Raw genomic sequence first — 27645 nt, forward strand, 5'->3', positions numbered from 1 at the left:
TTTTTGTTAGTGACAGTATCGAATCACGTCACGTGCTTCTTTGATCATTAATTGGAGAAACATTTGAAAGAAAAAAAATAAGTTAATTTTTCGTTTAATTGTCTCCAACATTTCATTAGTATTTATCTATAGATATAGGTGAGGTTTACTAGGTTTACTCTGGCTATAGATTTTAAGACGGTATAAAAACTACGCTTGTCAAGGCAAAAAAGAAAGGTTACAGAAAGAGATTATGAAAAAAAAAAAATCTTTGAAAAGGTTATTATATTTGTACAAAAACTAAAATCATATAAAGTTTATGTCTCTTTTTACCTACTCACGACTAATAATTTTATGCCTTCTTACAAAATAGTTATAACTAAACCAAATAAAAAGAATATCACTGAAATTTATAAGTAATAAATATTCCCGTATTTAGATACCCATGATTGCTGATTTAGGAGTCGTATAGTCATTTTTTCAAAATGCTACAGGAGGACAAAGTTTCTCACTACAGCTCCATAGTGTAGTTCATCTGTTAACTAGAAATGCCTATACATAGATATATATATATATATATAGAGAGAGAGAGAGAGAGAGAGAGAGAGAGAGAGAGAAGTTTTTTATCAACTTGTTAACAGTTGCTCTTTGGTTGGCACGAAGCTAACAAATGCTGTGCCTAGTTTCCATCCGAAGGCAATTACACTGTAGATGATGTTTCTCTCGCTTACATTGTTGGTGCTGCTTGCTCTCCGAATCTTGGACCGTGTGATGAGATGGATGATTGGAAGCCTTTTCCTGATGGAATTCTACCGGAAGAAATTACTACAAGTGACGATGAACGTGTTGTGTACATATGCTTTCGTGAGGCTTCTGAGGTGAGAACAATTGAACGGTGGGAAGTTGAGCATTGTTGCCGTAAGTCAATTAAGGTAGGGTCAAGCAAGAAGTGTCGAGACGATTAACGAAGATGATCAGCAGCCTGTTCGGAATATTATTCATGAATTTTGGCTCATTGACGGGACTTCTTATATTGGTTGTGTTTAGTTTTCACCTGCCGACAAGGTTCAGTACACATACTTGAATAAATTCAGTTTAACATTTCAACTACGACCATGAAGTACCCGTACAGGTTGCCACCTTGAGACTCAGTGTGTAAAATTAAGAATGAAGGTGCTTGATGGAAATGATGAAGTGTACTATGAAATGCCACAGTGAGGTTATTTTGGTGGGAAGACGATAATTAGAATTTAGCAGCTCAAGGTACTCTCGAATCAGCTAAACAAACACCCTCTAGAAGAGCTCTATAGAATACACTAGAATACTGAAGATGAAGCCATGAAAGATTGTGATTCATCAAGCTTAATAGCAAAATGTATCAAGAGTTCTTATTTCTAATTGTATCAATCTAGACCCAATCCTAGCCATTTAAAAAATAATAAATGCAATTTAGTGTATAAGCTTAGACTAAAAAGCCTGCAAAATCACTTGCTGGAAAAGACAAAATGAATTTATCGTATTTGTGCGTTTTTGTTCTTTGTTTCTAGTTATTCATTTACTGCTTTTTTTTTTAACTGGACCGTCGATGAAAACATTTCATAACTTGTGATATTATCATTTTAAAATAATATATATGATACTCATCCATGAATGATGAGATAGTTTAATTCATAAAATGTTTCAAAAATTGTAAAAATTTATTATTCACTTAATAAGAATCACATGACTTCGAAACAGTTCCTTTGGTCCTTGCATTCATTAGCTGCTATGCTAGTGCTCATCAGTTGAGAAGATGAATGGGATTAATTGCTTTGAATTTCCCAAAGTTGAATCTCTTTCTTCTTCCACTCTATTTAAAGCCTTCACCCCATCAACTTGTTATCGATGGACTGTTTTTAATTTTGACCTGCACGTAAGATACAGAACCTGAGGATGATAGCCAATTAGCCATGAAATAAATTACATAAGGTCGTTTGATATTAATTTCCACTAGCATTTGAAATTTATTTCCGTTTTCAGTTATCTGATCAATTTTGAGAAACACATATGCAATGTGGTTTCTGTTTTAGTTAAATTTTAAATTATTCATGGAGTAGTACTTAAAAAGAAAGTAACTTTGAGAAGAATGGGCAAATAAGGTAATTCTGTTATCACTCTAATTCTCAATTTATAATCACATAATTATAGGCTCAATTTGTCTCCTAGCCGTTGGAGTCAATCGTGCAGCTGTAAATGAGATAATTTACTTTCCATGCAAGGTTATAACATTTAATAGATGATTTGTTGCCAGACTTGGTTATAACATTTTTCAAAATCCAGGAGTGATTGATGCAAAATTTAATGTCATTGATTCTGAAAATCCTTTAGGATGTTTCTCTTTATATAAAACACAAGTGTAAAAATTATTCACCCTGCACTCGACACAAAGATAGTTCAAAAATGAGCATGAAATTCTTAGGTATACAAATTGCAGTAGCATTTACATTTACGTTCTCACCTTGACCAGCAAAATTAATGGCTTTAGAATTGAGCTCACCCCAAGAACCTCCATTGATTCGGCTCTGTTTCCCAAAGACCTTTCTCCAGAAGAAATACATCACAGAATTGCTCAACTCTCCAGAGCTCGCGCTATTCATCTTAGATCCAATCAAGAACCCGAAACACTAAAAGCACCTGTTCCTCCTTCTCCTTTTGTTAACACCAATATATACATAACAAAGATATCCATTGGCTCAACACAGTTCTCACCTTACTTGATAGTGGATACCGGTAGTGATGATACATGGCTTCAATGTGAGGGTTGCACAAGTTGCTTTCCAATCAAGGGAGGAAGCTTTCCTGTCAAGGAATCAAAAACTTATCGCGGCTTAGCTTGTGAGCACGCTTTGTGTCCCCAAATTGTGTAATAAAGGTCTATGCTCATACGATTGGAAGTACAAAGAAGGCAGTGGAACTAAGGGTGTGCTTTCGTCCGAAAGTTTCACTTTTCCTGGGGATAAAAATACAAGCCTAACATTTGCAAATGTAACCTTTGGTTGTGGCTATGACAATCAGAACGTATCATTTGGTGGATACATGGGAAGTGACAATATAATTGCGGGGGTGTTTGGTTTAGGGGCAGGGCAACGATCAATCCTGAGGCAATTGGAGCCTGAGACCAACCTACATTTCTCTTACTGTCTTCGCTTGTACCCCACAACAGACGGGAGCAACACTACTTACTTGCGATTTGGCCCTGATGCTCAGATAAAAGGAGACAATAAACGAAAAGTTCAGACAATAAAATTGAACCCAAGCCTACCCGGGTATTTTGTGAATGTTACAGGTATTAGCGTTGAAGGAAAACGACTAGAAATAGACCCAGCTTTGTTTCAGCTGAAACAAGGAGGCTCTGGTGGATTTGCTATTGATTCAGGTGTTGGACCCACTCTTCTTGTTCCTGAGGCATATGAAGTCTTGAAACTAGAAATCCTCGAATTCTATTTGGCGCGAGGCTTTCATCCTGTAAAAGTATTGCATGTGCCGTATGATCTTTGCTATGCTATTACACCTGCAGCTAATGCTGATGCTAGTGTTTTCTTCCCGTCAATGGTAATCCATTTCGAAGGGGCTGACCTTTTTCTGGATGATACTGCTGTGATGGGGTTCGTTGCTCCTCAATTGTTCTGTTTGATTTTCTTGCCTACGCATCCATCCGGACCGAATCTTCTGGGGGCATTTCAGCAAGAAAATCAAAGGTTTTTGTTTGATGTTGGAAAATCTACTGTGTCATTTGTTTCTGAGACATGTAATGAGCAAGAATAAGATTATGTGACTCTAAAAAAATTGCAGGCTTTTCAAAATTTTTTTTTTTCTTTTTCTTCCCAGATTGTCAGCTTCTTTGGATTCAGGTCCTGCAATTGTAAAGGCCTGATCAGTACTCAATTTTAGACATAGCAGGTGTTAAAAATGAGACTGATGCAATATTTAATTACGAATTCTCCAAATTTGAACCCTACGTAAACTTGATTTAGATAATCATGATGTAAGAAGCAATAATGATACATGATTAGGTGTACAAAAAGTTATCGTTAATGTAAATATAGAAATTTGTAGAACTGGCAGTCGCAGCTCATCATGATTAGTTGTGCAATACCTTTAATGGTAAAGCATTAATGAAATTCTATAAAGACTAAAAACCATTTAAACCAAAAGATATAGATTTGATTGCCGCTCACATGGGTGGGAAAGGGAGTAGATTACTATTAAGCCTAATAATAATAATAAGGAGCCCCTACGTTACGATTAACGTAACGTACACTCACACACAGCAACAGTACCAATTCATCCAATTCCTCAATACCCAAAAACGCTGATCTAAGCTTGCTTTAGAAAAGATAATTATTAGGTAAGAAACAATGATACATGATTGGTGGTGTATAAACATTTATCATTTGTGCAATAATATTGAAACTTGAAACACTGATAACATGATTAGTTGTACAATATCTTAACGTTAATGCAATTTTAAAAAGAGTAAAGAGCATTTAAATGCAAAATCAGCACCAATTCCTCAAAAGCCATTTGTTCTTCTGTATATCCATACAAAATTACAAATGATGCAACAATGTTCTTGCTACTCACAAAATAAAGAGATTATAGCTGTGAAACCCTTTGATTTACAGCTACAACGGGTGGCTGCAGTTGCCCTTTACATTTACATCCTCACCGAGTTCATGAGTACAACTTATAGCTTCGAAATTGACCTCATTCCAAGAACCTCCATTGATTCAAATCTTTTCCCCAAACACCTTACTCATGAAGAAACATATCATAGAATTGCTTCACTTTCGAGAGCTCATGCTCATCATCTCAGTTCCATGAATTCTGCCAAATCCTCCCGAAAACAAAGCACACCCCGAGCCTGATCAGTGGATGCAACCACCAACTTTTTCTTTTCCTTTTGCTAATATATATGTAACAAAGGATCGAGTTAATTGGTTCAAGACAATTCTCACCTTACCTGGTTATGGATACTGGTAGTGGGCTATATGTGACTTCAATCTGAAAGATTGATTAGACATTGATCCGGCATTGTTTGAGCTAAGCCGTGGCAGTTCAGGTCGGGTTTGCTATTGATTCACGCGTTGGACTGATAATTCAGGTTCCTGCTGCATATAAAGTTTGAAAGCTGAGATGATCAAGCACGTTGTTATACAAAATGGCTGGCATCTCGTAGAGGCAGAGAATTCAAAGAAAATTCCATATGACTTCTGCTTTTGGGTCACACCAACTGGCATTAATGATTCAAAACCATCAATGACAATCCATTTTGAGGAAGCTGATCTTGTTCTGGAGCCTAATGCTGTGTCTCAGAAAGTTGGTGATCCCTTATGAATGAATGTTATCCCCAGCTATCCTAATGGACCAAATCTATTAGGGGCTTCTCAGCAGGCAAACAACCATTTCTTGTTCGATGTTAGAAAATTTATTTTGTCATTTATTACTGAAAAAAGTAATGAATAGGTAGGTTACAAGGTTAAAATGTAATGACTGGGTAGATTATAAGGTTATCAAACAGAATAATTAGAGTTATCTGCATGAACATATATAAGATATGTATGACAAAATTCCAGAGGCTAACTCTTAGACTACAATATTTCGGTTGAGGTTGAATCAATAATTTATCCAACTCCACAGCATTCCATCATATATTTGTAAAACTCTTGGACTATGAGACGGGCAATTTAGTAAATTGAACATTAATTAAATGAAACATACTTACAAATATATTTATGTAGATATATTTCATTATTAAAATTATAATTCATACAACACATCATTTACACAGTTACGTGCCACTAAAATTCTCGTTCGTCTTAACTATGTTACAATACTGTCATCATCATCATATGAGTTTTTGTTTTACCGTCAAATTATGATTGAAATTTTGACCAACCTATCTTCTTGTCACTGTTGGTGTACCATCACCACAGTTTGTTGAGAATCAAATAAAACGGCATTGAATGAAGTTTTCAAAGACATAATCCGCACTTGTCAAAAGGATAATCTGCACTTGTCAAAGACAAGATCCACGCCGAACGGATTGAAACATTTCCTTCCGTATTCACATATGTAAACTTTGAAAAAAATGTAGTCTCTGCATCTATAAATAACTCTCAGTGTATAATGTTTTAATTAAGAAATGAAAACAAGTTTCTTCATGGTATCAGAGCCATGAATACGCTCAAGTTTCTTCACGTTTCGCTGCTCTGTTTGCAACAAAAACAGAGGAAACCAAATTCTTCCCACAACCATCTTTCCCACCATTTTTCTTCCTTACAACCATTCCTACCATTTCAGAAATCCATGCCGATCAAAAAACAAGCCACCTATACGTAAAAAACTTGAGTTTACAAATTTATCAACAATCCTATAAATTTTCCAAGAGTGTGTTCCTCAAGAACCAAGAATACCATTAAATTTCTCAGTTTCCAGTAAGTAAACTGTAAAAGTTTCGCATTTAAACACATTTCCACGCGCTCCCACGCACCACCCGAAACCACACCCAGTCAACCACTCGCCTATGTCATCTTCACGCGCTCCCACGCGCTCCAGAGGTTGAAGAAGACTTCAACCGACATGTCGTTGTTTATCTCCAGAGTGCAGCAGTCATAAACGACATGTCGTTTCGTATTACATTGAAACCGACATGTCGTTTGTAAAGTAGAGACAAACCGACGTGGCGTTTAATTTCCAGAGGTGCAGCAGTCCTAAAACGACATATCGTTTCTATTCCATCAGAACCGACATGTCGTTTTTTCAAGCAGAGGCCAAACGACTTGTCATTTTTTGATCTAAAAAGGTTATTTTTTTTTCTTCTTTCAATCTAGACCCCAAAAAAACAAAAAAACAAAAACAAAAACAAAAAAAAACAAAAAAAAGGAAAAGGAAAAGGAAAAAAATAAAAAAATGGAGAAAACTCCAATTGAATCTGCTCATGTTGTCATTCAATCTGTTCAATCTGATGGAGTATTTAATGCTGGAATTATCCTCACTGAGACAAACTACGATGTTTGGTCTCAAATAATAGAGATGCATCTTGCAGAAAGAGAAAAACTCTCATATATTCGTAACAACACAAAGTCATCTGAGGAATCTTCAAAGGAATATGAGAAATGGTATAGTGAGAACCAAAAAGTAAAAAAATGGTTACTCATATCCATGTCTCCGGAGATCATGAAGCGATATTTACGAATTCCTATAGCCTACGAAATCTGGGATGCATTATCAAAAGCCTTCTATAATGGAAGCGATGAATTACAAGTTTTCACTCTAAACCAGAAGGCATTCTCTATCAAGCAAAATGGACAACCACTCTCTAAATTCTACGGAGAATTGATCAAAATATTTCGAGAACTTGATCACCGAGATAAAGTGGTCATGAAGGATCCAGAAGATGTTGTAATATACAGAAGGTCTGTTGAAAGATTGAGAGTGCACATTTTTCTTGCTGGGCTAGATGAAGAATTTGACCAAGTTCGTGGAGAAATTCTACGAAAAGATATTATCACAGACTTAGAAGAGTGTTATTCTCTTATCCGAAGAGAAGATGTACGGCAAAGCAAACTAAACAAGAAGGTCGACTCAGAAACGTCTGCTATGATAGCACGACAGCAGCCTCAAAGGAAGCTTGTTGACAAGTCATCACTCAATTGCACTCATTGTAGAAAGAAGGGTCATACGAAAGAACAATGTTTTGAAATCATTAGATATCCTGACTGGTGGGATACTCGAAAGAAGAACACCAAACAGGGATCAAAAACTGCAGTAGCTGAATCCACATCCACTACAGATCTTAGAAAAGAATCTTCAGTGCAAATCGCAACCTCTATCAGTCTAAGTAAGGCCCTTAAAACTCTTACACCTGTTATTAATAGTACATGGATAATTGATTCTGGGGCAACTGATCATATGACTTTTGATTCTCGATAAGTTTCTCAATTGAAACCATCTTCACAAAAACATATTTCCACTGCAAATGGAACCACAACCTCAGTTATTGGGGAAGGATCTTTACGACTCACAGATGAATTAAATTTAAACTATGTGTTAATTGTTCCATCTTTAGATTATAATCTTTTATCTGTGTCTCAATTAACCACTTACTTATCATGTGTTGTAATTTTTTGGCCCGATCATTGTGTGTTTAAGGACATCCAAACGAAGCAAACGATTGGTTATGGTATTAGACGAGGCAACTTGTACTACTTGGAGATGTCATCAACAAACACTGAAAAGCTAAGCCCCACACTAGTCGCAGATAGTTCCATAAAAAAAGGGAAATCAGAAATTTGGTTATGGTATAAACGTTTAGGGCATGTGTCATTTGGTTACTTAAAAAAATTATTTCCTAATTTGTTTCTGAAATTTGATGTTTGTAACTTTAAATGTGATGTTTGTGAACTTTCAAAAAGCCATCGAACTACTTTTTCATTGTCCTTAAATAAAAATCAAGTTCCTTTCATGGTAGTACATTCTTATGTATGGGGGCCATCTAAAGTTTCTACAATTGGAGGTGCTCGTTGGTTTGTTACATTTATTGATGATTGTAGTAGAATGACATGAATTTTTCTGATGAAATCGAAAGATGAAGTAAACCCTTTATTTCAAAGATTTCATAAGATGGTCACGACTCAATTTCAGACACAAATTCGAGTTCTACATACTGATAATGGAGGCGAGTATATGAGCACAGCAATTCAACAGTTTCTAAAATCACAAGGATTTGTCTATCAAACCACTTGTGTGGGGACACCCCAACAAAATGGCGTTGCTAAACGAAAAAACAGACATTTACTAGAAGTTGTTCGAGCATCACTAATCCAAGCCCACATGCCATTATCTTATTGGGGAAAAGCACTGGCATCCGCAGCATACTTGATCAACCGAACACCTTCAAGCTCTCTTGGATTCCAGACTCCTTTCCAGGTTCTGAATGATGCAATTATGTCACCAAATGTGCCGAATTTACCCCCACATGTGTTTAGTTGTGTTGCCTTCGTTCATTTGCCGCAACAAGACAAATTATCTCCTCGAGCACTACGTTGTGTGTTTGTAGGGTATGCCTTACATCAAAAGGGATACTGCTGCTATCATCCACCATCAAGAAAAATATACATCACCATGGGTGTCGTCTTTCATGAAGATATCATGTATTACTTGTCAGAGCCTGAATTTCAGGGGGAGTATAATGAAAAGGAAATTCATACTCTTACATATCTTCCACCTGAAGAAGGTCAATCTTCCATTGAGATAGTAAACCTTCAAGATACTGGAAAAGATAATGGTGATGATTCTCAGGCTAAGATAAGTGAAGACACATTTGGGGAGCACAATAACTCAGACACAACTGCAATCGAGAATGAGTCACATGAAGAAATACCTAACCAATCGTCTGCAGAGGATGTTCCTACCACAAGTCCAATCAGAAGAATTCTTCCCTAGCGTCAAAATAGAGGTATCCCTAAAACCACATATGAGCCTGACTTCTCTAGTAGAGTCAAATACCCTATGAGTCATTTTGTGTCTAACCATCGCTTGTCAGAATCAAATTAGTCATTTGTGAATCAATTATCTATTGTATCTATTCTTAACAGTGTGCAGGAAGCCTTAAAAGACCCAAAGTGGAAAGCGGCTATGAATGATGAAATGAGATCTCTTCAGAAAAATCAAACATGGGAACTAGTTGATCCTCCACCAGGAAAGAAACCAGTGGGTTGCCGATGGATCTACACTATAAAGTACAAAGCAGATGACTCTATTGAACGATACAAAGCAAGACTCGTAGCTAAGGGTTACACCCAAACCTACGGGATAGATTATACCGATACGTTTGCACCAGTAGCAAAAATTAATACTATTCGTATCTTATTATCATTAGCAGTCAACTTGGAATGGCCAGTGCAGCAGTTCGATGTAAAGAATGCTTTCCTCCATGGAGACTTGTCTGAAGAAATTTATATGGATCTGCCACCAGGATGCAGTGGACCAGAACGACTCAATCAGAAAGTATGCAAATTGAAGAAATCATTCTACGGGTTGAAGCAATCCCCAAGAGCATGGTTCGGGAAATTCACAAAGGTTATGGTTCTTTTTGGGTATAACCAAAGCAGTTCAGATCATACCTTGTTCATTAAAAAACGACAAGGTAAAATCACTGCCCTTATTGTCTATGTGGATGATATGGTAGTTACAGGCAACGACGAGGAAGAAAGAAAGGCTCTTCAGAAGTACTTGTCGAGAGACTTTGAGATGAAGGATTTAGGAGCCTTAAAATACTTTCTTGGAATTGAGGTTTCTCGATCTAAGGGAAGAATATTTCTATCTCAAAGGAAATATGTCTTAGATCTATTACACGAAACGGGAATGACAGCTTGTCAGCCTATTGACACCCCAATAGAAGAAGGACTGAAGTTTTGTATTACCTCAGACCAAGTTCCAGTAGACAAAGGAAGGTATCAAAGGCTGATTGGAAGATTGATGTACTTGTCCCACACAAGGCCAGATCTTGCTTATGCATTGAGTGTTATAAGTCAGTTTATGCATAATCTCGGAGAACAACACATGAAAGCAGTAATGCGGATCCTGAGGTACCTGAAGACAAATCCAGGAAAAGGAATCTTATTTTCCAAAAATGAAGATTACAGCAACATAGAAGTTTATATTGATGCAGATTGGGCCGGATCAGTTAGTGATAGACCCTCTACTTCAGGATACTTTACCTTTGTGGGAGGCAACCTTGTCACATGGAGAAGCAAGAAACAACATGTCGTTGCCCGTTCGAGCGCTGAAGTAGAATATCGAGGCATGGCCCTTGGGGATAAGCTCTATCTTAAACGATTTGGGCTATCCATCACAACAACCAATACAACTATACTGTGACAACAAAGCTGCACGAGATATTGCTCATAACCCAGTTCAACACGATCGAACAAAACATGTTGAGGTAGATAAAAAATCTTAAAACTGCCGAAAATTCGATCAGAAGATCAACTTGCAGATATTTTAACGAAGGTCATTTCAAGCAGGGCATTTACAAAATTCCTAGACAAGCTGGGTATGTAAGACATCTATACACCAGCTTGAGGGGGAGTGTTGAGAATAAAAAAAAACGGCATTGAATGAAGTTTTCAAAGACATAATCCGCACTTGTCAAAAGGATAATCTGCACTTGTCAAAGACAAGATCCGCGCCGAACAGATTGAAACATTTCCTTCCGTATTCACATATGTAAACTTTGAAAAAAATGTAGTCTCTGCATCTATAAATAACTCTCAGTGTATAATGTTTTAATTAAGAAATGAAAACAAGTTTCTTCACAGTTTTCTTGATTGGTGCACTTAAACGTAACGGGGCCAAAGTGGGGTGTAATATGTAGATTCAAGATAGCTTAATGGTTAAGGATTAGAAGTGAGGACTACTAAATTTTAACGAAAAGAGGAAAAATTGTGGAATAGTATGATTAAAAAGACATTAAAGAAGTGTGGACTAGTAGTAAGTAACGCATATGGAAAGAAGAAATAAAAAAACATCAATGATCTAGTTAATTACATTTGGGTGATACATATTTTGATAAATTAAAATAGTGACACATAATTTAAAAATTCTCGATCAAGTGACAATACGTAAATTTTTATCATTAATTCTAACGAATGAAGGGAAAAATTAGAAAAAAAGATTTATTTTAGAGTTAACTACACCTGGATGACACACATTTTGATAAATTTCAAAATAATTACACACGTTTTAAAAATACTTGATTAGGTCAAAATCCATAAACTTTTACTATTAATTCTAATGGAACAAAGATCAAATAAAATAAAAATAGTTTTTTTTTCATTTTTCTCTCTCCCCTTCTTCCTTCCTCTTCTCTAGTTTTTTTCTCCTTTCCTCATCTTCTTCAGTTCATTTCCTTCTCGTTTTCTCCTTTTTTTTCATCTTTTCAATTCGTCCTTTTTTCTCCCTCTTTCTCTCCTTCTTTCTTTGTCTTCTCTAAGCATCTTCTCCACACCCATGGCAAAATAGTAGCCATGAGTTGCTAAGGTTGACTCAACAAGAATTAAAAAAAAAAAATAGTTTGATTTAACAGAAAAAAAAAAAATCCTTGTTAGTTAGACTGACCTAGATTCAATTATAAGTAAGTAGGTACAGAAACACCATTTTGCAACTAATTGTTGGGGCAAAAATATTATTTTCTTATTAATTGACTAATTCCTTTAGTTAACGGATTATTCTCTAATCAAGTATTTTTTAACGATGTAACACTTTTTTTAAATATGTCAAAACAAGGTCACTGATGGTAATTAACTCTAAATTAAATCTCTTTTTATTCAATTTTATCCTTGATATGTTAGAATTAACAATAAAAGCAATGGATTGTATGGTAGAATATTTTTAAAAAATGTGTCATTATTTTAAAATTGTCAAAACATATGTCATTCAAATGTAATTAACCCTTTTATAATCATCTATTAGCTGTAATGGCTTGTCTTAATTTTCTGAAGGCACATGGGCGCCATGTTCATTCAATTGATAGAAATTTGGTCTATTGATCAGGTGTTCCGTGCCGTTTTTGTCTTGAGAATTGAAAATCAGCCTCAACCTGAAGGCGTGTTAGCTTTGAAAAAAAGAAAAAGAAAAAAGCGACACATCATTTTCAAGCTGATTATAATTCTTCTTAGTCTGTGTTTCGATGGGAGAAGAGAAAAAGAGAGAGAAAAGTAATTTAAATTTTATTTTTATTTCTATTGCTTGACTGGACAAAATATACAAGAATTTAATTTCTATTAAAATTTAATATCTATCATAATGTAAAATTTGAATTTCACACCAAGTAATGAAAAATTTAAATTTCTCTTATGTTGAAAATCAAAGCTTCTAAAATTACCTTTCAACTTTTTAACTTGTTTAATGCCATTAATAATTATTATTTATAATTTTATTTTATCAATATAATACTATAAATAATTTTATATTAATAAAATTTAATAAATGATTTAAGAGATTTAACAAAATAAATGAACTTATTTATTTTATTTATTTAATGCAAAAATATAGAAATATAAATTAACTATTGCCAAAATTCCACTGGAATTCATGTGGATTGTTGCCCTACCACCAACAGAACACCGCCGAATGTATGTATATATATAATTCTAATAAATCATGAATTGTTTTAGAACTTTTTGACATTAAAAATGTTTGGTATTGATATTAAATTATATTTCATTACTAATGTAGATAGTTTAGTATTTAAAGTAAAAGATAATTTTGTCCAAAGAAAAATAATTATAATTTCTTTCCCTATCAAATTTTATGTCAAATTAAATAATAAATTTTAATTTCACTATTCTCCTTCACTCCTTTCTTCTCTCTTCCCTTTCATTCAATTCTTTTCCTCTCTTCCCCTTTCTTCAAGCCAAACATGGCCTTAGTCCTTTCTTCTCCCTTCCCCTTCATTCAATTCTTTTCCTCTCTTCCCCTTTTTTTCAAACCAAATATGGCCTTAGTATAATTTGGCTCTCAGGGCATAGAAGGAAAATTGCACGGGTAAGGAAAAATTTCTCTATTAATTTTTTTTCTAATGAAATAAACGATCCATATTAAATTCTGAATTTGATATTAACTAATTTTTTCACTACATTTAGAAAATTATGAGAGAAAAATAATAATAATAATAGTAAGAAAGAATCATAATCTATATTGCACAGGTTGTCGCAGTGACTCGTGAGTCGTGTGTCGTTTTTCGTGGGCGGGTGACTTGGATTTGGCCTCATATGTCACTGCTCGCGTCATCTGAATTTCTCTTTCATAATCTATATTGCACATAATAACAGCGATTAATTAAGAAGCACTGAAGCACAAAGCCGCAAACCAGATTTGTCATCAAACCTAGTAATTGCAGATTACAAAGCTTGTACCAACAACCAAAAATGAGCTGGTGGTGGGCTGGGGCAATTGGCGCTGCCAAGGTACAGACTTATAATTAGATCATCTCTTTCAATTGCTGTGCTTGAAAAATTTATTCTTATTAGTTCATATTTTTAAAATCTTGAGTTTAATTTTCATTTTAAATTACAGAAGAAATTCGAAGAAGATGAGCGACCACCGCAACCTCAAGACTACCAGCACGTGGGACTCGTGATAGGCATTACGGGAATTGTGGGAAACAGCCTAGCTGAGATTTTGCCCCGACAGGATACTCCCGGGGGCCCGTGGAAGGTCTACGGAGCGGCCCGACGCCCCAGGCCCGACTGGAACACCGATCACCCGATCGAGTACATCCAATGCGACGTTTCCGACCAGGACGACACGCAGGCCAAGCTCACAAAACTCACCGACGTCACCCACATCTTCTACGTGACGTGGGCCAGCCGTCCCACGGAAGCCGAGAACTGCGAGGTCAACGGCACCATGCTTCGCAACGTGCTCCGTTCCGTTATCCCGAACGCGCCAAATCTCCGCCACGTCTGCCTCCAAACAGGAGCGAAACACTACTTGGGACCGTCCGAGTCGTTCGGCAAGATACGGCCTCACGACACTCCTTTCACCGAAGACCTGCCAAGACTGAATGTGCCAAACTTTTATTACACTCAAGAAGACATACTGTTTGAAGAAGTTGAAAAAAGAAAGGGGCCGTTGCCATTGACTTGGTCCGTACACCGGCCTCATTTAATATTTGGGTTTTCACCGTACAGTTTGATGAATGTTGGGGGCACTCTGTGTGTGTATGCGGCTATATGTAAACATGAAGGGGTTCCTTTACTGTTTCCAGGGAGTAAAGATTGTTGGGAGGGCTACTCGATTGCGTCGGACGCGGATTTGATTGCGGAGCAACAGATTTGGGCGGCGGTGGATCCGTATGGGAGAAACGAAGCTTTTAACTGCAGCAATGGGGATGTTTTTAAGTGGAAGCATTTGTGGAAAGTGTTGGCTGAGCAGTTTGAGATTGAGAATTATGGGTTACCACAGGAGGGCGAGAGAGTGAGATTGGAGGAAATTATGAAAGGTAAAGAAGGTGTGTGGGAGGAGATCGTGAGAGAGAATCAGCTGCAGCCCACAAAGTTGAGTGAGGTGGCTGTCTGGGGGTTTGCAGATATGATGTTAGATGGAGGGTTTTTGTGGTTGGGTAGTATGAATAAGAGCAAGGAGCACGGATTCTTGGGCTTCAGGAATTCTAAGAATTCTTTCGTTTATTGGATTGACAAGATGAAAACTTACAGGATTGTGCCTTAAGAGGAGTGATACTCTTGTGAAGGTTGTAATTGTTGTTTGGTGAGTAAAATGGTTATTATGTTTCATTATCATGATTCATGCAACTGTTTGAAAATTCAATGGTTTTTGGTCTGAGGTTGGAAAATCTACAGTCTCGTCGCATCTGTTTAATAAAAATAAAAAGGAGGCTTTTTAATTTCTGTTTCTTTGTGTTCATCAGTTCATCCCAGCTTTTCTTTCATCTTTCCTTGGTATCACCAACCAGTTGTAATAATTGCACAACAAAACTGATAGTGTTACAGAGATCTATTTATGGCTATGCTTTGGTTAATGAAAAAACTAATGTATACGACATAATTTGTGGCAGTAGGGGCCTGCGTTCGCGCGGCCCCCTCCCCAACTCATTTAAAATTTTGAACTATTTTTGTGCGCCATTATCTCAACGGCTGTCTCTCAACTTACAACTATTTTTGTGCGCCATTAGCAGCCTCCTTATTCTAAGTGAGTTTCATAATCCTGATCAGACTGAAAATCTTTTGTACATTGTCGTCTGGTTGTGACTAGTGCCCTAAGGGTGTTACAATCAGATCTCTGCCGAAGTCAATGCGTATCTTAGTATACTTACCTAATAAGATCCTAATTAAGGTTTATTTTATTATTTAAAAATTAAAAAAAAAACAAACTGAATAATTATATTTGCTCACCTAAACGTTAGGCCCCATCTTAATATATAGTTCCACTAAAAAATTAGTTTTTCTTTATTTTCTTGTTTAAAATGTAGGATTTTAATATTTTTCAATTATTTAACATTAAATCTTGATTGAATTTAGACCTCACTGAGATTTAGTTAAGGATTATTCTCTATTTTGAAAGTTAAATTTCCATCAAATAAGGTTGTTTAATGATTTCTACTTTTAAAAAAAATCAAGGCAATTAAAAATTATTATGTAGAAAATTTGTTAAGGATTTATATTTTTTTAAAAATAATCATACATATTTATCATAAAAAATTCAATCAATCTCATGTTAACCTTTTTTTTTAAAAAAAAAAAATTTTCCTAAGACCTAAAATTTAATTGCGCCGACCCTAACCCACAGTTTAGGATGGATAGATTTTGTTGTTTTTTTTTTCATATGACGGTATTAAGATTGTGGATACATGCCTTAAATGGACTTAGACCCTTATTACCCTACGACGTGTATCGCCTAAATTGACTATAAATAAAATAAGGCTGGAAATGTATTTAATATTCTAAAAGCTTGTCCGAAATTGGCTAGAAATAAAATAAGAGCAGAAATGTAGTTAACATACTGAAGCTGGTAGCTGCATCTAACACTTTCCAACGGCTAGTCTTCTATGTCTAACATTCAAGACCCTGCTCAAGAATGATAGCATTTACCAATCACACGCTCATTAAATAAATCATCTTACCAAAAGCACTTTCATTTTTGTAATAATACAATTTTATTATTGTATATTAAATTAAGTGCAAAAACTAAAAAAAATCAGTTATTGGGAGATTATGGACCCTTGGAGATCCATTGTTATTATTCAGAGAGGGGATGAAGATCCCTCAAGCAATTCTGACAGGGACGGGATCATATGCGGAATATTGGGAATGGGTACATGGATTTCGACCTCCTCTTCTCCTCTCCCCATTACCATTTAAGGTTTAAACGATAAAGGAAGCATGTTGATTTTATCATGATTAAGTAAGTATGCGTGTCACAGGTGCAATCAAGCTTTGGAAAATCAATTGTAATGGTTTGATGTTGGAAAACCTTCGTTCTGCCATCTCTTTTATTACTTGTTATGAGCAAAAATTACTTGGAAACCCTTGTACTACCCAAATAGAAGTCATGTTTGTTGGTTAGATTTCCAGCTATGTATTACTTTGTTGTTTGTTAATAGCAAATAAATAATTAAACGTGTTTGGGGAATTAAATAAGGTGACCATGATCTCCTCCAATTAAAAGTGAGCAAATAGATGAGCAGAACACCTCGATCAGGTGGTAATTCTTGAGACCATGAGCAGACCACCCCAACCAAGTGGTAATTCTTGAGACCATGAGCAGACCACCCCGACTAGATGGTAATTATTGAGATCATGAGCAAACCATCTCGACCAGGAGGCAATTCAAGTGATTGTGAGTAGATGGGTTTGAGGAGACCAGAACCAGGTCGGTCCACAGACCCCAATTAAGTTTTATTGACGAGTTCCCTTTGAAAATTCGGGCATGACGTCCATGCATGGCCAGTTGTTATAATTACAACTCAATAACTACTATGTAACGGGCGCATTAACTCATGATTCAAGCGGCGCATTCAACCCAGTAACGCCAACGCATTGAAGATGGTACGATAATTTCGGATGCCTATAAAAGTACTAAAAAATCCAAAGGGAGGGGGTGACTTTTCTCTCTCTATGATATTTTTTACTCTCTTCAGAGTCTTCATTCATCTTTATAGAAAAATAAAAAACAGTTTATTTTTTTTAGTTTTATTTTGGTAAACCCATAAACTGACTTGAGCATTGGAGGGTTCATGCTGTAAAAGCTTATGGTGCCTCTTACCGTTCTCTATTATTTCAGGTGTTCGCAAATTATTTACGAGTGGTTGCAAGGTATTCTTGACGATTGGGCAGCCGATTCTCCACCAAATAAATTTAATGCTGGTGCAGAAGTCTAGTATTCAGTCGCTAATCAACTCAATTGGATTTCAGCATCAACAAAACAATTTTACGTCATTCTCAAACTTCAATAAAATTGAGCATATATACAAAATAAAACTGACCAAATATTTCAAATTTTGAGGATCAACATTATCTATCATAGACAACAGCTAGCAATACATAAAGGCAGCTACCAATGTATAAGAGGATAAGATCGATCGACAAAAGGGTGGGGTTCCACGAGGGCCAGGTCGCCCGCCGACCATTGGTCCACAACAGCTCTCAAAAAGTGCAGCAGTAGCGCAGCACATAAATACTAGGGATGGCAAACAGCGGGCCTGGGCCGGGCTTGGGCTTTATTTATTTATTTTAAATTTTTTAAATTATTGTAAATTTGAAATAAATTAATGATCAACAAGTTATTACAATCATAGATAAATTAAAGAAAATGAATATTTCAAATTAAAATAATAAATAAAGCAAATAAAACTCATAATTTTAATTTTCTTTAATACTAGATTTTCTAATTCAAACGCTCTCTTAATTAATTGACACAAAAGAGAGAATTTAGTATCATAATTTTAGTTTTTTTGAATCATAATTGATTTATAAGTTAAGAATTTAAGTTTTCTTCTTTTAGTTTTAAATTACTTTTCAATTTTAATCATATTATTCTAATTTATAAAATTATTTTTAAAAAAAAGTAGTGGGCTTGGGCTTTGTCCGGGCTTTTTTTCTTGGGCCCTTGTCCAGGCCCTCATGGGTGAGGGCCGGGCCTAAGCCCGCGGGCCTGGGCTTGGGCCGGCCCGGGCTTTTTTGCCACCCCTAATAAATACTACTACAATAATTAATAATGCCCTAAATAAGTACCCAAAAAAAATCAAGACTTTTTTTGTAGGGATAGCGAGGGCTCGGTTCAATTTGGTTTGCTTCTGGATCGAACTAAACTGATCAATTTTTGTCCAATCTATAAACCAAATTGAATTGATTCGGTTTGATTTTTATAGTTTTGAACTGTAAATTCTTTTACATTTTGTAGTTTTTTCAATTTCGATTTTTTTAACCAATAGGGTTTTCTTAATTTTTTAAATCACACCGACGTAGATTGAACCAAATCATCGGTTCGATTAAATTTTTTCTTGGCATCAGTTTTTATACCCGCCCCTAATTTTTTTGTATCACCCAATTCAATTAAAGTTACCATAAAGAAATAAAACGGAAAATACCACCAAAAAAAAAATTCAAAGTAACCACACTCGGCCCTCCTAACAACGAACCCCAGCCTAGCAGCATCTTCTTATCTCTCCCTAATTAGAAATGCAATGCAAGGATATATATACGCTGATGGTTATTGATCAAGCAGATGTAGAAAATATACAGTGGTGTCTGTGCGCGCGTGCGCGTGTAGATTCAAGAAAGCTTAATGGTTATGGATTAGAATTGTGGACTAACAAATGGAGAAGGTAAATGGAATTTGTTTAATTTATACAGCCTGATGTTCCGCATCGATAATGAAAGACTAGTAAGTACTAAGTAGAAAGAACCATTTATATATATAACCCAGTGATCGAAGTTCAAATTGTTCATGACACTTCGATAGGAACAGGTGAGTCAAGTCGATGAAAAGGTGAACGAAAGAATGTAAAACAAAATGTAAATTCAAATTTCTCGGTTTTTGCTTCATATATGCATTAAACACAGAACACTTCTATGTTGATTGTATGTTAATATTTGCAACCAATCACTCTGTCAACAATTAAATGACTCTTTATATATATTACTATTATTCGAAGAATTCGAGTTTCTCTGCTGCAAACAATAATGTTTGGCAAACCTAGGATTAATTAGAGTGCTCTATTTATATTTATTTGTGGGATGATTTATAATAAGAGATTTCTTATATATATATTTAGCTTTCCTTTTGCTATTGTAGCTGTCTAAATATTTTGAGGGGTAAGGCTCACTATGTCTCCGCTAACTAGGTATAAAATATTTTTGGTTTTTAGTAAAATTACCTCGCTAGCCAAATTTCATTAAAAAAAAAAAAATATCTATTTATTTATTTATTAATGTTAGGAGGTCCCTCAAAAGTTAAATCGATCTTTTTAACCCCTATCTCTCCAAACTGTTTAAAAATTCAGGACTTTAATTCTAACATATCTTGATAATATAATATGAGTAATAAATTGACACTTACTTGGCAATTTATTTAATTATTAAAAGATGTCACACGATTGTCATTTTGATGATTGATAAACCACAAAGTTAAACAACACTATACACATCATAATTAATGATATGTGAAACAATGATTTGAGACAAACTATATAAACCCCAGTTTCGTAAATGTAATATAATAAATAATTATTGTACATTATATTTCGAATCCATCCTTTACTCGGTAAGATTGAATTAATAAGTATCAAGTAAAGTAATGGTGAATTAGCATCATTTTCATCCGATTAAACTTTCATACAATAACAATGAACAAAACCATCCAATAAATCATAGTTAACTATCTTAAACAAATTCCTTAACAATTAAAACTACCGTCTTCATTACATGAACAACATCGGAGTAAAAGTAAAGCAGCACAGAAAACTCTATGACAAGGTGGCAACTGGCATGCAAGATGATCACGGAGGTGGTGGGCCGAAATCAGTTGGACCAGGAGGACCAAGTTGGCCCATTGGACCACCAAAGCAGCCTCGTTGCAACCAGCAGCAGCTCACAAAGCTCAAGCTGTCATAACAAACCCAACGACAAGCAATCAAAAGCCAGTACTAGCTTTTTCAGCTACTGAGAATTTTTGTCAGTATGTCAATTTTTTCGTGATTGTTCAATTGCATCTAAAGTCCCCATTTTGACACGTTTCAGTGTATCTTACACTACCTGATATATCAACGATGTTTACTTGGAACATGGAGAATTTTGAAACCCTCAACACCTAAATCCGATGTTTAATGACTTACCATGAACCGATGACGTCACAAAAGCCAACGAAAAATTAGTACTGTTACCGGCTCTTTAAGCAAAATTAGTACACGCCAAGGAAAATAACAAGAGACTTTCACAAGTCCAAACTTGCTCTTGCTTGTATATACAGAGATGCAAAACCTTTTCATGTGAAATGGACGTGGTACAAATGCCAGAAGGTTTCTTGTGTTTATAGAAAGTGCATGCTTAGGATTTAAGCATCCATCTTTGTTGTCACATATGCATCTAACACTTTCCAACTGCTAGTCTTCTATGTCTAACATTCAAGACCCTGCTCAAGAATGATAGCATTTACCAATCACGCGCTCATTCAATAAATCATCTTACCAAATGCACTTTCATTTTTGTAATTAACAATCACAATAGTGATTTTGATAATTCAAGTGATAATCGATGTAGTTAAAACCCATTTAACAACCTATGGAGGATTTGCGCACACAAATGTGACCGAATGGTTTTTAAATAATTTTATTTAATTGGCTATCCAACTTCAAATCTTAAGAGAAATAAGGGATTTAAACAAAATGAATTTGATCAAAATGAATCTGGACTTTGCTCACTGCTTCGAAAAAAAAAAAAACTACAGAAGGTTATCGACACAAGTCTTCAATGATAAGCAATTAGATTATATTTTACTTTCCAGAAGATAGCATGTCTCAAAGAGGTTTAAGTCAAGAAATTTCTAAAACGCAACAACAGATGAACGAGTGTGATTAGAAAGTGCCATAGAGAAATGAAAAGATGTTGGTGAATTTTCAAATATGGAGGCAAAGAGTAAAGAAAATTTCTTAGGATTTGAGACGTGTTTACACACTTTCCTTTAAGGTTTTATTTGCCCTCACCAATCTTGGTTTGCTACAAAGTTTTAATGGCAAATTACCCCCAAGATATATCAAATCCTGAATACAATCTCTAGCAAATAAGATTGTATTTCAAGAACATGTATGAAACCTGTAAAATCTTATATTAATCTAATTGTATGTCTATCTTTAATGAAGAAGATATTTAATTGAAAGAATACAACCATTAGAAATGGTACTTCTTCAAAGACACTCTTTTGGTTTGAATTTGCATCGATTGACAATTGAAATTTTCAAGCTTGCTAACCGTTTTTCCAGTTGACGTCTCTTTAGAAATAAACGGTTAGCCGTTTTCTAAATAACGGCGAGCCGTTTTATTCCAGAATGTCAAATAAGTTGCTCACTATAAATGCCGACTTTCTCTCATATTCCTACCTAACCCATAAAAGTTATCAAAATAAGTCGACAAGTTTCTTAGCCATTACTCACATTCTACTACTTCGGTACACCACAGTTTGTTAACTAGCCCCCCATAACAACATTATTATGGACATAACGCGTACACCATTCCTAACAGCCATGGTGCGAAAAACAACAAAAGTGACATGCTTTCTGCTTTTTCAACGAAGGAGCTGATATTCACGCATGGTGGATGTCTCGGCAGTCGATCCAATCCCATAATGTGGATCCAAATCATTTGCTTGAGTGCGCTGTAAGAAATTAAGGAGTTATTAAATTTCAAGCAATAAACAACTACAAGTCGCTACCACAAAATTAATGCAAACTTACAATAGTTTAATATAAAATATACAGCATAAAAAAAGTGACAAATAATGTCGCTTAATGTTATATATGAAAATATATATGACCCCATAGAAGAAGGGTGGAGCCGAACAGTAACTGGTTCGGGGGATGAAATGGTTGTCGCCTGTATAGGGGCCTTGCACGTTCGCTTACTATGGCCGCCAGTCCCGCACTTCTTGCACTTGTAACGACGTTTACCCTGAATGGTCGTTGTGACTCCTCTTGCACTTGTACCAGGGTCAGCATGAATGATCCCACCCACTGATGGACTCAAAATAGGATGTTTAATGGCTCCATCAACAATAGTAGGCAGATCTTCAAGGTGAGCCAGTTTACCCCGTGCAGGTTGTGATTGTTGGCTACAACCTGCCCCTTCATCATACCCTCTAAAAAGAACATTGATTTCTAATTTGAGGAAGCCTCTCAGAATGCACTCCCGTACGATCTTTGCCAAACAGTCATCGGTCGGGACATCAATCGATATATGAGCCCAGGGGAGTGTTGCCTTTGGATTGAAATCTTGCACATTAGGTGATGTTGCACCAACGACGACCATTGCTGCCAAACTACAGAGTTGGTGGACTTTGAAGTGCATAGGCCTCACCGTTTGAAGAAGCACGATGCGTCCCATGTACAGAAGCTCAAACCTAAAGTAAAGCGGATGGGGGATTTCTGGTATTTGTTGTTCCATCTCCTTCGGGTCCTGCACAATAATGATTTTCACGAGTTCGTTACAATGAATTTTAAGTATCTAACTGTAACATAAAAATAAAAGAGAGATATTCGAGAATAACAAGTAACAGAAATGGTAAACTACTCTCAAACTAAGTCATCCACTTCAATCGGAAGTAATTGGCGATTTTCCTAAATGACATAACATGTATTTATATGCGAATATAAGAATTCACTGTTCTGCCTTTCGTGGTCATCAAGAATGCAACAGAATCATTTAATTATTTTGAAAGCAACGAACACTATTCGTTGACAGTGCAAATGCAGGCTTACTTTGTAGTTGATTGACAACATTTAGCCCACTCAGTTAATTGTTATGTTCGGGTCCACGTATTTTCACGCGTTACATAAGAAAACAAAAAAAAATTCACTGGTAATTAACAAAGAAGCCGAAGCACATTGCATTTCAATATTGAGACTACACGTAGTAAGATAAAAACTAATCAAGTTGCATATACGAGAAAATGGTAAACGGGTCATTGCCCAAAAGTAGGATGTACTCCTACTTCTAGGTCTAATAATTTCCAGTGATCAGATATGGTGCATAATTGTTGATTTAATGACCTCGGGAGTTGCATTTAAGCTATAGATCAGTTTCGGTGCCATGATTGACAACAACTTCCACAGGGTGGATAATTGTTTTTTAAGATGATTGTTTGGCAACAACTTTATAGTTTCATATTATCCACATATTCTCCCTGCAAAACAATTTGGTTATCGGCATGTAGATTTATGTTACCCAGCTTGTCCGCATATTTCTTCGGCAGCAAGGAACGATGATAACGCCGTACGATTTTGACTGATTTCAATGTCACCATTTTCATTGACTGTAATGAGTTCACGTCTCACGATCGACGAGACCATGCAATCTGTTGTATCATCACCTTCGTTCATACCAGAAGTAGAGGAAATGGAGGTAGTCAATTCGCTGATTATATCACAATGGAGCACGTTAATTTGGTCACATATAAGCACTGATCTAGTACACTGAAACATACTGACATTTATGAATAGTCATCACAATTATCCATGATCTTATTTTAGTATGTGTTATATTTAGCTATTACAAATATATTGGATAACTCTTCTTCTTTTGCTGGACTACTAACTGCTTAAATTGCTTTTGATTATCTAATTTTGAAAATTAGCTTATAGCTAAGGGTGGGCACAGTTCAGTTCGATTCGGTTCGCTTCGAAATTAAGTAGAACCGATTTAAATCGGTTATTTTATACAAAGAACTGAATAAGAACCGAACTCAAACCGAACCGAATTCAAACGGTGCTTTTCGGTTCGGTTCGGTTCGGGTCGGTTCGGTTTGTTCGGTTCTGGGCCTATTGGGCCTATTTTGAATTTTCAAATTTTTAGCCCATTAGGTTTCATAAGTGTAATAATTTTTTTAAGCAAGTTCATCCTAATTTCATTATAAATATTAACAATAAATACAAAGTATTTAAAACACATTTTATCAATAATATCTTACTAACTATTAATAAATAATTAAATAAACAATCTATATAATAAGATGCTAGTTTAAAAAAAAAATAAAAAAACTTACTGGTAAGCAACATCAATCAACTATCATTTACTCCTCAACTACTTGCTGTTGTTCTTGAGATTGCATTGGCTTAAAAAATTCTTCAAGAAATTGAAATTTACGAAATTATAACACTAACATATATATATACTCTGATTGTGTGTATGCAAGTTTATGTTAGCTATCTTACACAATCAGTTAAAAATTAACACATATTTAATTGAATAAAATTTAAAAATAATGCAATTTTTCGGTTTAGTTAAATGAACCAAATACCGAACCGACATTTCATCTTTTTATAAATTATATCGTTAGGTTTTTTTTAAAACAAAACCATACCAAATTGGAAAAAATCATCGATTCGGTTCAGTTTTTTTAAGACTACAATTTTTTTGCCCACCCCTACTTATAGCGTGTCATTTTTAAATGCTTCACCTCTCAGTAAAAATAATTGTTATGGGACATTCTACATCATTTAGATCCACTTTTTCATCTTGCATTTATTGCGAAATGATAAGACCTCCTCCTGCGTAACTGAAATTGAAGAAAAATTAGCTTAAATTCTATCAAGCGAACAAGCGCACTTAGACAAGATAGGTACATTGGGGTATTTTGGTCATTTTGTCTGGCCGAATAAAGTGTCAAATAACTTCCCCAAGGTTGTTGCGCAATTCGACGGATATGTGCCATCTCATTTTCATTCTGATCCAATGGTCTTCGTTGTGACAACGACAGCCCCAAGACTAGTAAGTAATGAGAACTTTTCCCGTTCATGTCAACGTCATGTAGATACAATAAATGCCTAAAAAGGGTGCATCAACTTATGACCTGAAAAACAATTGAGAGAAGTAAAGGTGCAACTAAAGCTCTCCATCTTGGACTTCACAAACTATACAGCCATCCTTCGAGATCTAACTCTCTGGACCAACCATGTCAGGTTGGTGCATTATCTTTCCTTCTATCGATTGTGATAAATCCGTGAGATCCTCATTCATGCAAATGTTTTCTTATTTTCCCGTTCGGGTAGTTGACAAAGGGCTTTACCCGTGAATATTCAATTTCGAATATTCACACATAACGAATCAGTTATGGGTGGGTTAAACAAAGAGCATGCAAAACTTTACATTGACTGTAATTAATGCGATGTAGTTTGTTGGTTCCCAATTTAGTGCAATTATTGAACTTTTTATTTCAGCCGAATCTGTTTCCAGTTACATTCCCAGTTGTAATTATGTATTTGTGAATGATTAACATGTAAGGTTGAAATCTTATGTTTTACGACCCATCGAATTTTTTTCTATTGCACATAGTACTTTTCTTCCCTTAACTAACAATTTTTTTGTTTCACAAATTGATTCTGAAACATGTTGGTATGTTATTTTCCCATGCACCATAAATTTGTAACAGTTTTGTTTCAATCGGCCACCACATTTACCTCAATTAATGGTCTCCATGTTGTAAGGGTATGTTTCATGCCTAAGAAGATGCCAGCCATGGGTTTAAGCCAAATGGGTATTTATAATAGTTGCAATTTCTTCAAGTTTTGTCCTTTTTTTTCTAATTATTTAGGGTTCACTGGCTAATTGATTGATAGTGTTTCTGTGAAGCATGTATTTAGAAGGCGTTTATGTCATAATTTAAGTATTCCTATTGTTTGTTTACGGTTTACCCTGGTCTTCTAATCTATTGTAACAACACAGTGCATGTTTTTTATACGGGTCGATTGTAGATTCGTTTAATATAGCCATAGTTCCAATAACTGAGTGGTGAATGGTCCTCCAATTGCAGGCGACCGGAGGATAAATAACAACATGGACCTGGAGTTCTCTTGCAGTTTCAGTGCAAACTGTTGGACTTTTTCTCTCACAACTGCTATTGGAAAATTTGAGGCATCATGGGGGGAAGATGGCCGTCACCTATCGATGACCTTCACGGTGAATGGGGTTGACTTTGTGTTTGGGGTAGCTCGTAAGTTATTGGAATTGCTCATCCAGACATAAGTGTAGCTACTACCTGATGGTGTATTTTGTAAATGTTATTATTGTCCAAGTGGGCACAAATCAGGAGCAAGTTGACCGAAGAGCTGTCCTTCTTACGTAGTCGAATCTGTTTTAATGTTAGAATACTATAGATAAGCCATCATGTAATGGCTTTATCAATGGTAATAACAGTCGTACTATACCACTTCTGTTAAATTTTGTGATACTTTTGGATAAAACTCATTGTACTTATTTATGCATTGCCTGTTAATACATAAAGTTTAAGGCAAATCATACATACATTGATAGGTATATTATATGCATGCAATTATTTGAATTGAATGTTGCACCTGTACCAAAAACCCCATCCTTACTAGTTTGCAAATGAATCTCATAGGCATTATTGTTTATATAATGAATGTACAGGCCCATAATATTGAATGGGCCTCAACAAACTCCCAACTATCATTTTTTTGTCATTAAATATTATAGGAACAAGAGGATTTTTATGGTTTATTCGAAGGCACTTGGACATATTGATTCTTATTGAAGAGTAGGCCGTGAGAGTTCAATGTGCAGGGTGAGAATTAATTGAAGGAGCTTCGACCCATGAACTGCATTTATCCAATGGATGAGATGTTGGATCATTATATTAAATACTATTTACGGAGGCATTAATCATATTATACAAGAACATGTGTTAATGAATTCATATGGATAGATGGTTGAAGAAGACAGCACCAGCTCAATCAATATCTCCTCCACTAACAATATGTTGTAGCGTAGCATGTGGCATCCCTTATCATAACAGGAAAATTATGTCAATTATATTAATGTCATATTTACGTGGGGTGAACTAATAATGCAATCGTACAATGGGAGTCGAAACCAC

At 35.6% G+C, this 27645-nt stretch overlaps 2 protein-coding genes and 1 pseudogene across 3 annotated transcripts; all 3 read left to right on the forward strand.

Annotated features, from left to right (window-relative positions):
• Positions 1-755: 755 nt before the first annotated feature.
• On the forward strand, positions 756-3783 carry LOC18041133 (aspartic proteinase nepenthesin-1). Its single transcript, XM_024183772.1, has 2 exons — positions 756-897; positions 2891-3783. The coding sequence occupies exons 1-2, from the start codon at positions 756-758 to the stop codon at positions 3781-3783; spliced, it is 1035 nt and encodes a 344-aa protein (XP_024039540.1).
• Positions 3784-13413: 9630 nt separating this feature from the next.
• LOC18041134 (3-oxo-Delta(4,5)-steroid 5-beta-reductase) lies at positions 13414-15578 on the forward strand. Of its 2 annotated transcripts, none has more exons than XM_024183308.1 (3): positions 13414-13569; positions 13731-13991; positions 14101-15578. In XM_024183308.1, exons 2-3 carry the CDS (start codon positions 13953-13955, stop codon positions 15253-15255), a joined length of 1194 nt encoding a protein of 397 aa, XP_024039076.1. In that variant the 5' UTR covers positions 13414-13569; positions 13731-13952; the 3' UTR covers positions 15256-15578. The 2 variants fall into 2 exon arrangements, with proteins under 2 accessions (XP_024039076.1, XP_006433105.1); XM_006433042.2 differs by having other exon boundaries at positions 13857-13991.
• On the forward strand, positions 15553-15629 carry LOC112098612 (annotated as a pseudogene).
• Positions 15630-27645: the final 12016 nt, after the last annotated feature.

This window comes from Citrus clementina, unplaced genomic scaffold (assembly GCF_000493195.1).
Source record: "Citrus clementina cultivar Clemenules unplaced genomic scaffold, Citrus_clementina_v1.0 scaffold_5, whole genome shotgun sequence".
Lineage (NCBI taxonomy): Eukaryota > Viridiplantae > Streptophyta > Magnoliopsida > Sapindales > Rutaceae > Citrus > Citrus x clementina.

Excerpts from the sequence above, each read along its gene's own strand:
- LOC18041133 (XM_024183772.1), top strand. The coding sequence starts at position 756 with ATGGATGATTGGAAGCCTTTTCCTGATGGAATTCTACCGGAAGAAATT. Across the intron at positions 898-2,890 it reads GGAAGTTGAGCATTGTTGCC|GTCTATGCTCATACGATTGG; the intron begins GTAAGTCAATTA and ends TGTGTAATAAAG.
- LOC18041134 (XM_024183308.1), top strand. The coding sequence starts at position 13,953 with ATGAGCTGGTGGTGGGCTGGGGCAATTGGCGCTGCCAAG. Across the intron at positions 13,992-14,100 it reads GGGCAATTGGCGCTGCCAAG|AAGAAATTCGAAGAAGATGA; the intron begins GTACAGACTTAT and ends TTTAAATTACAG.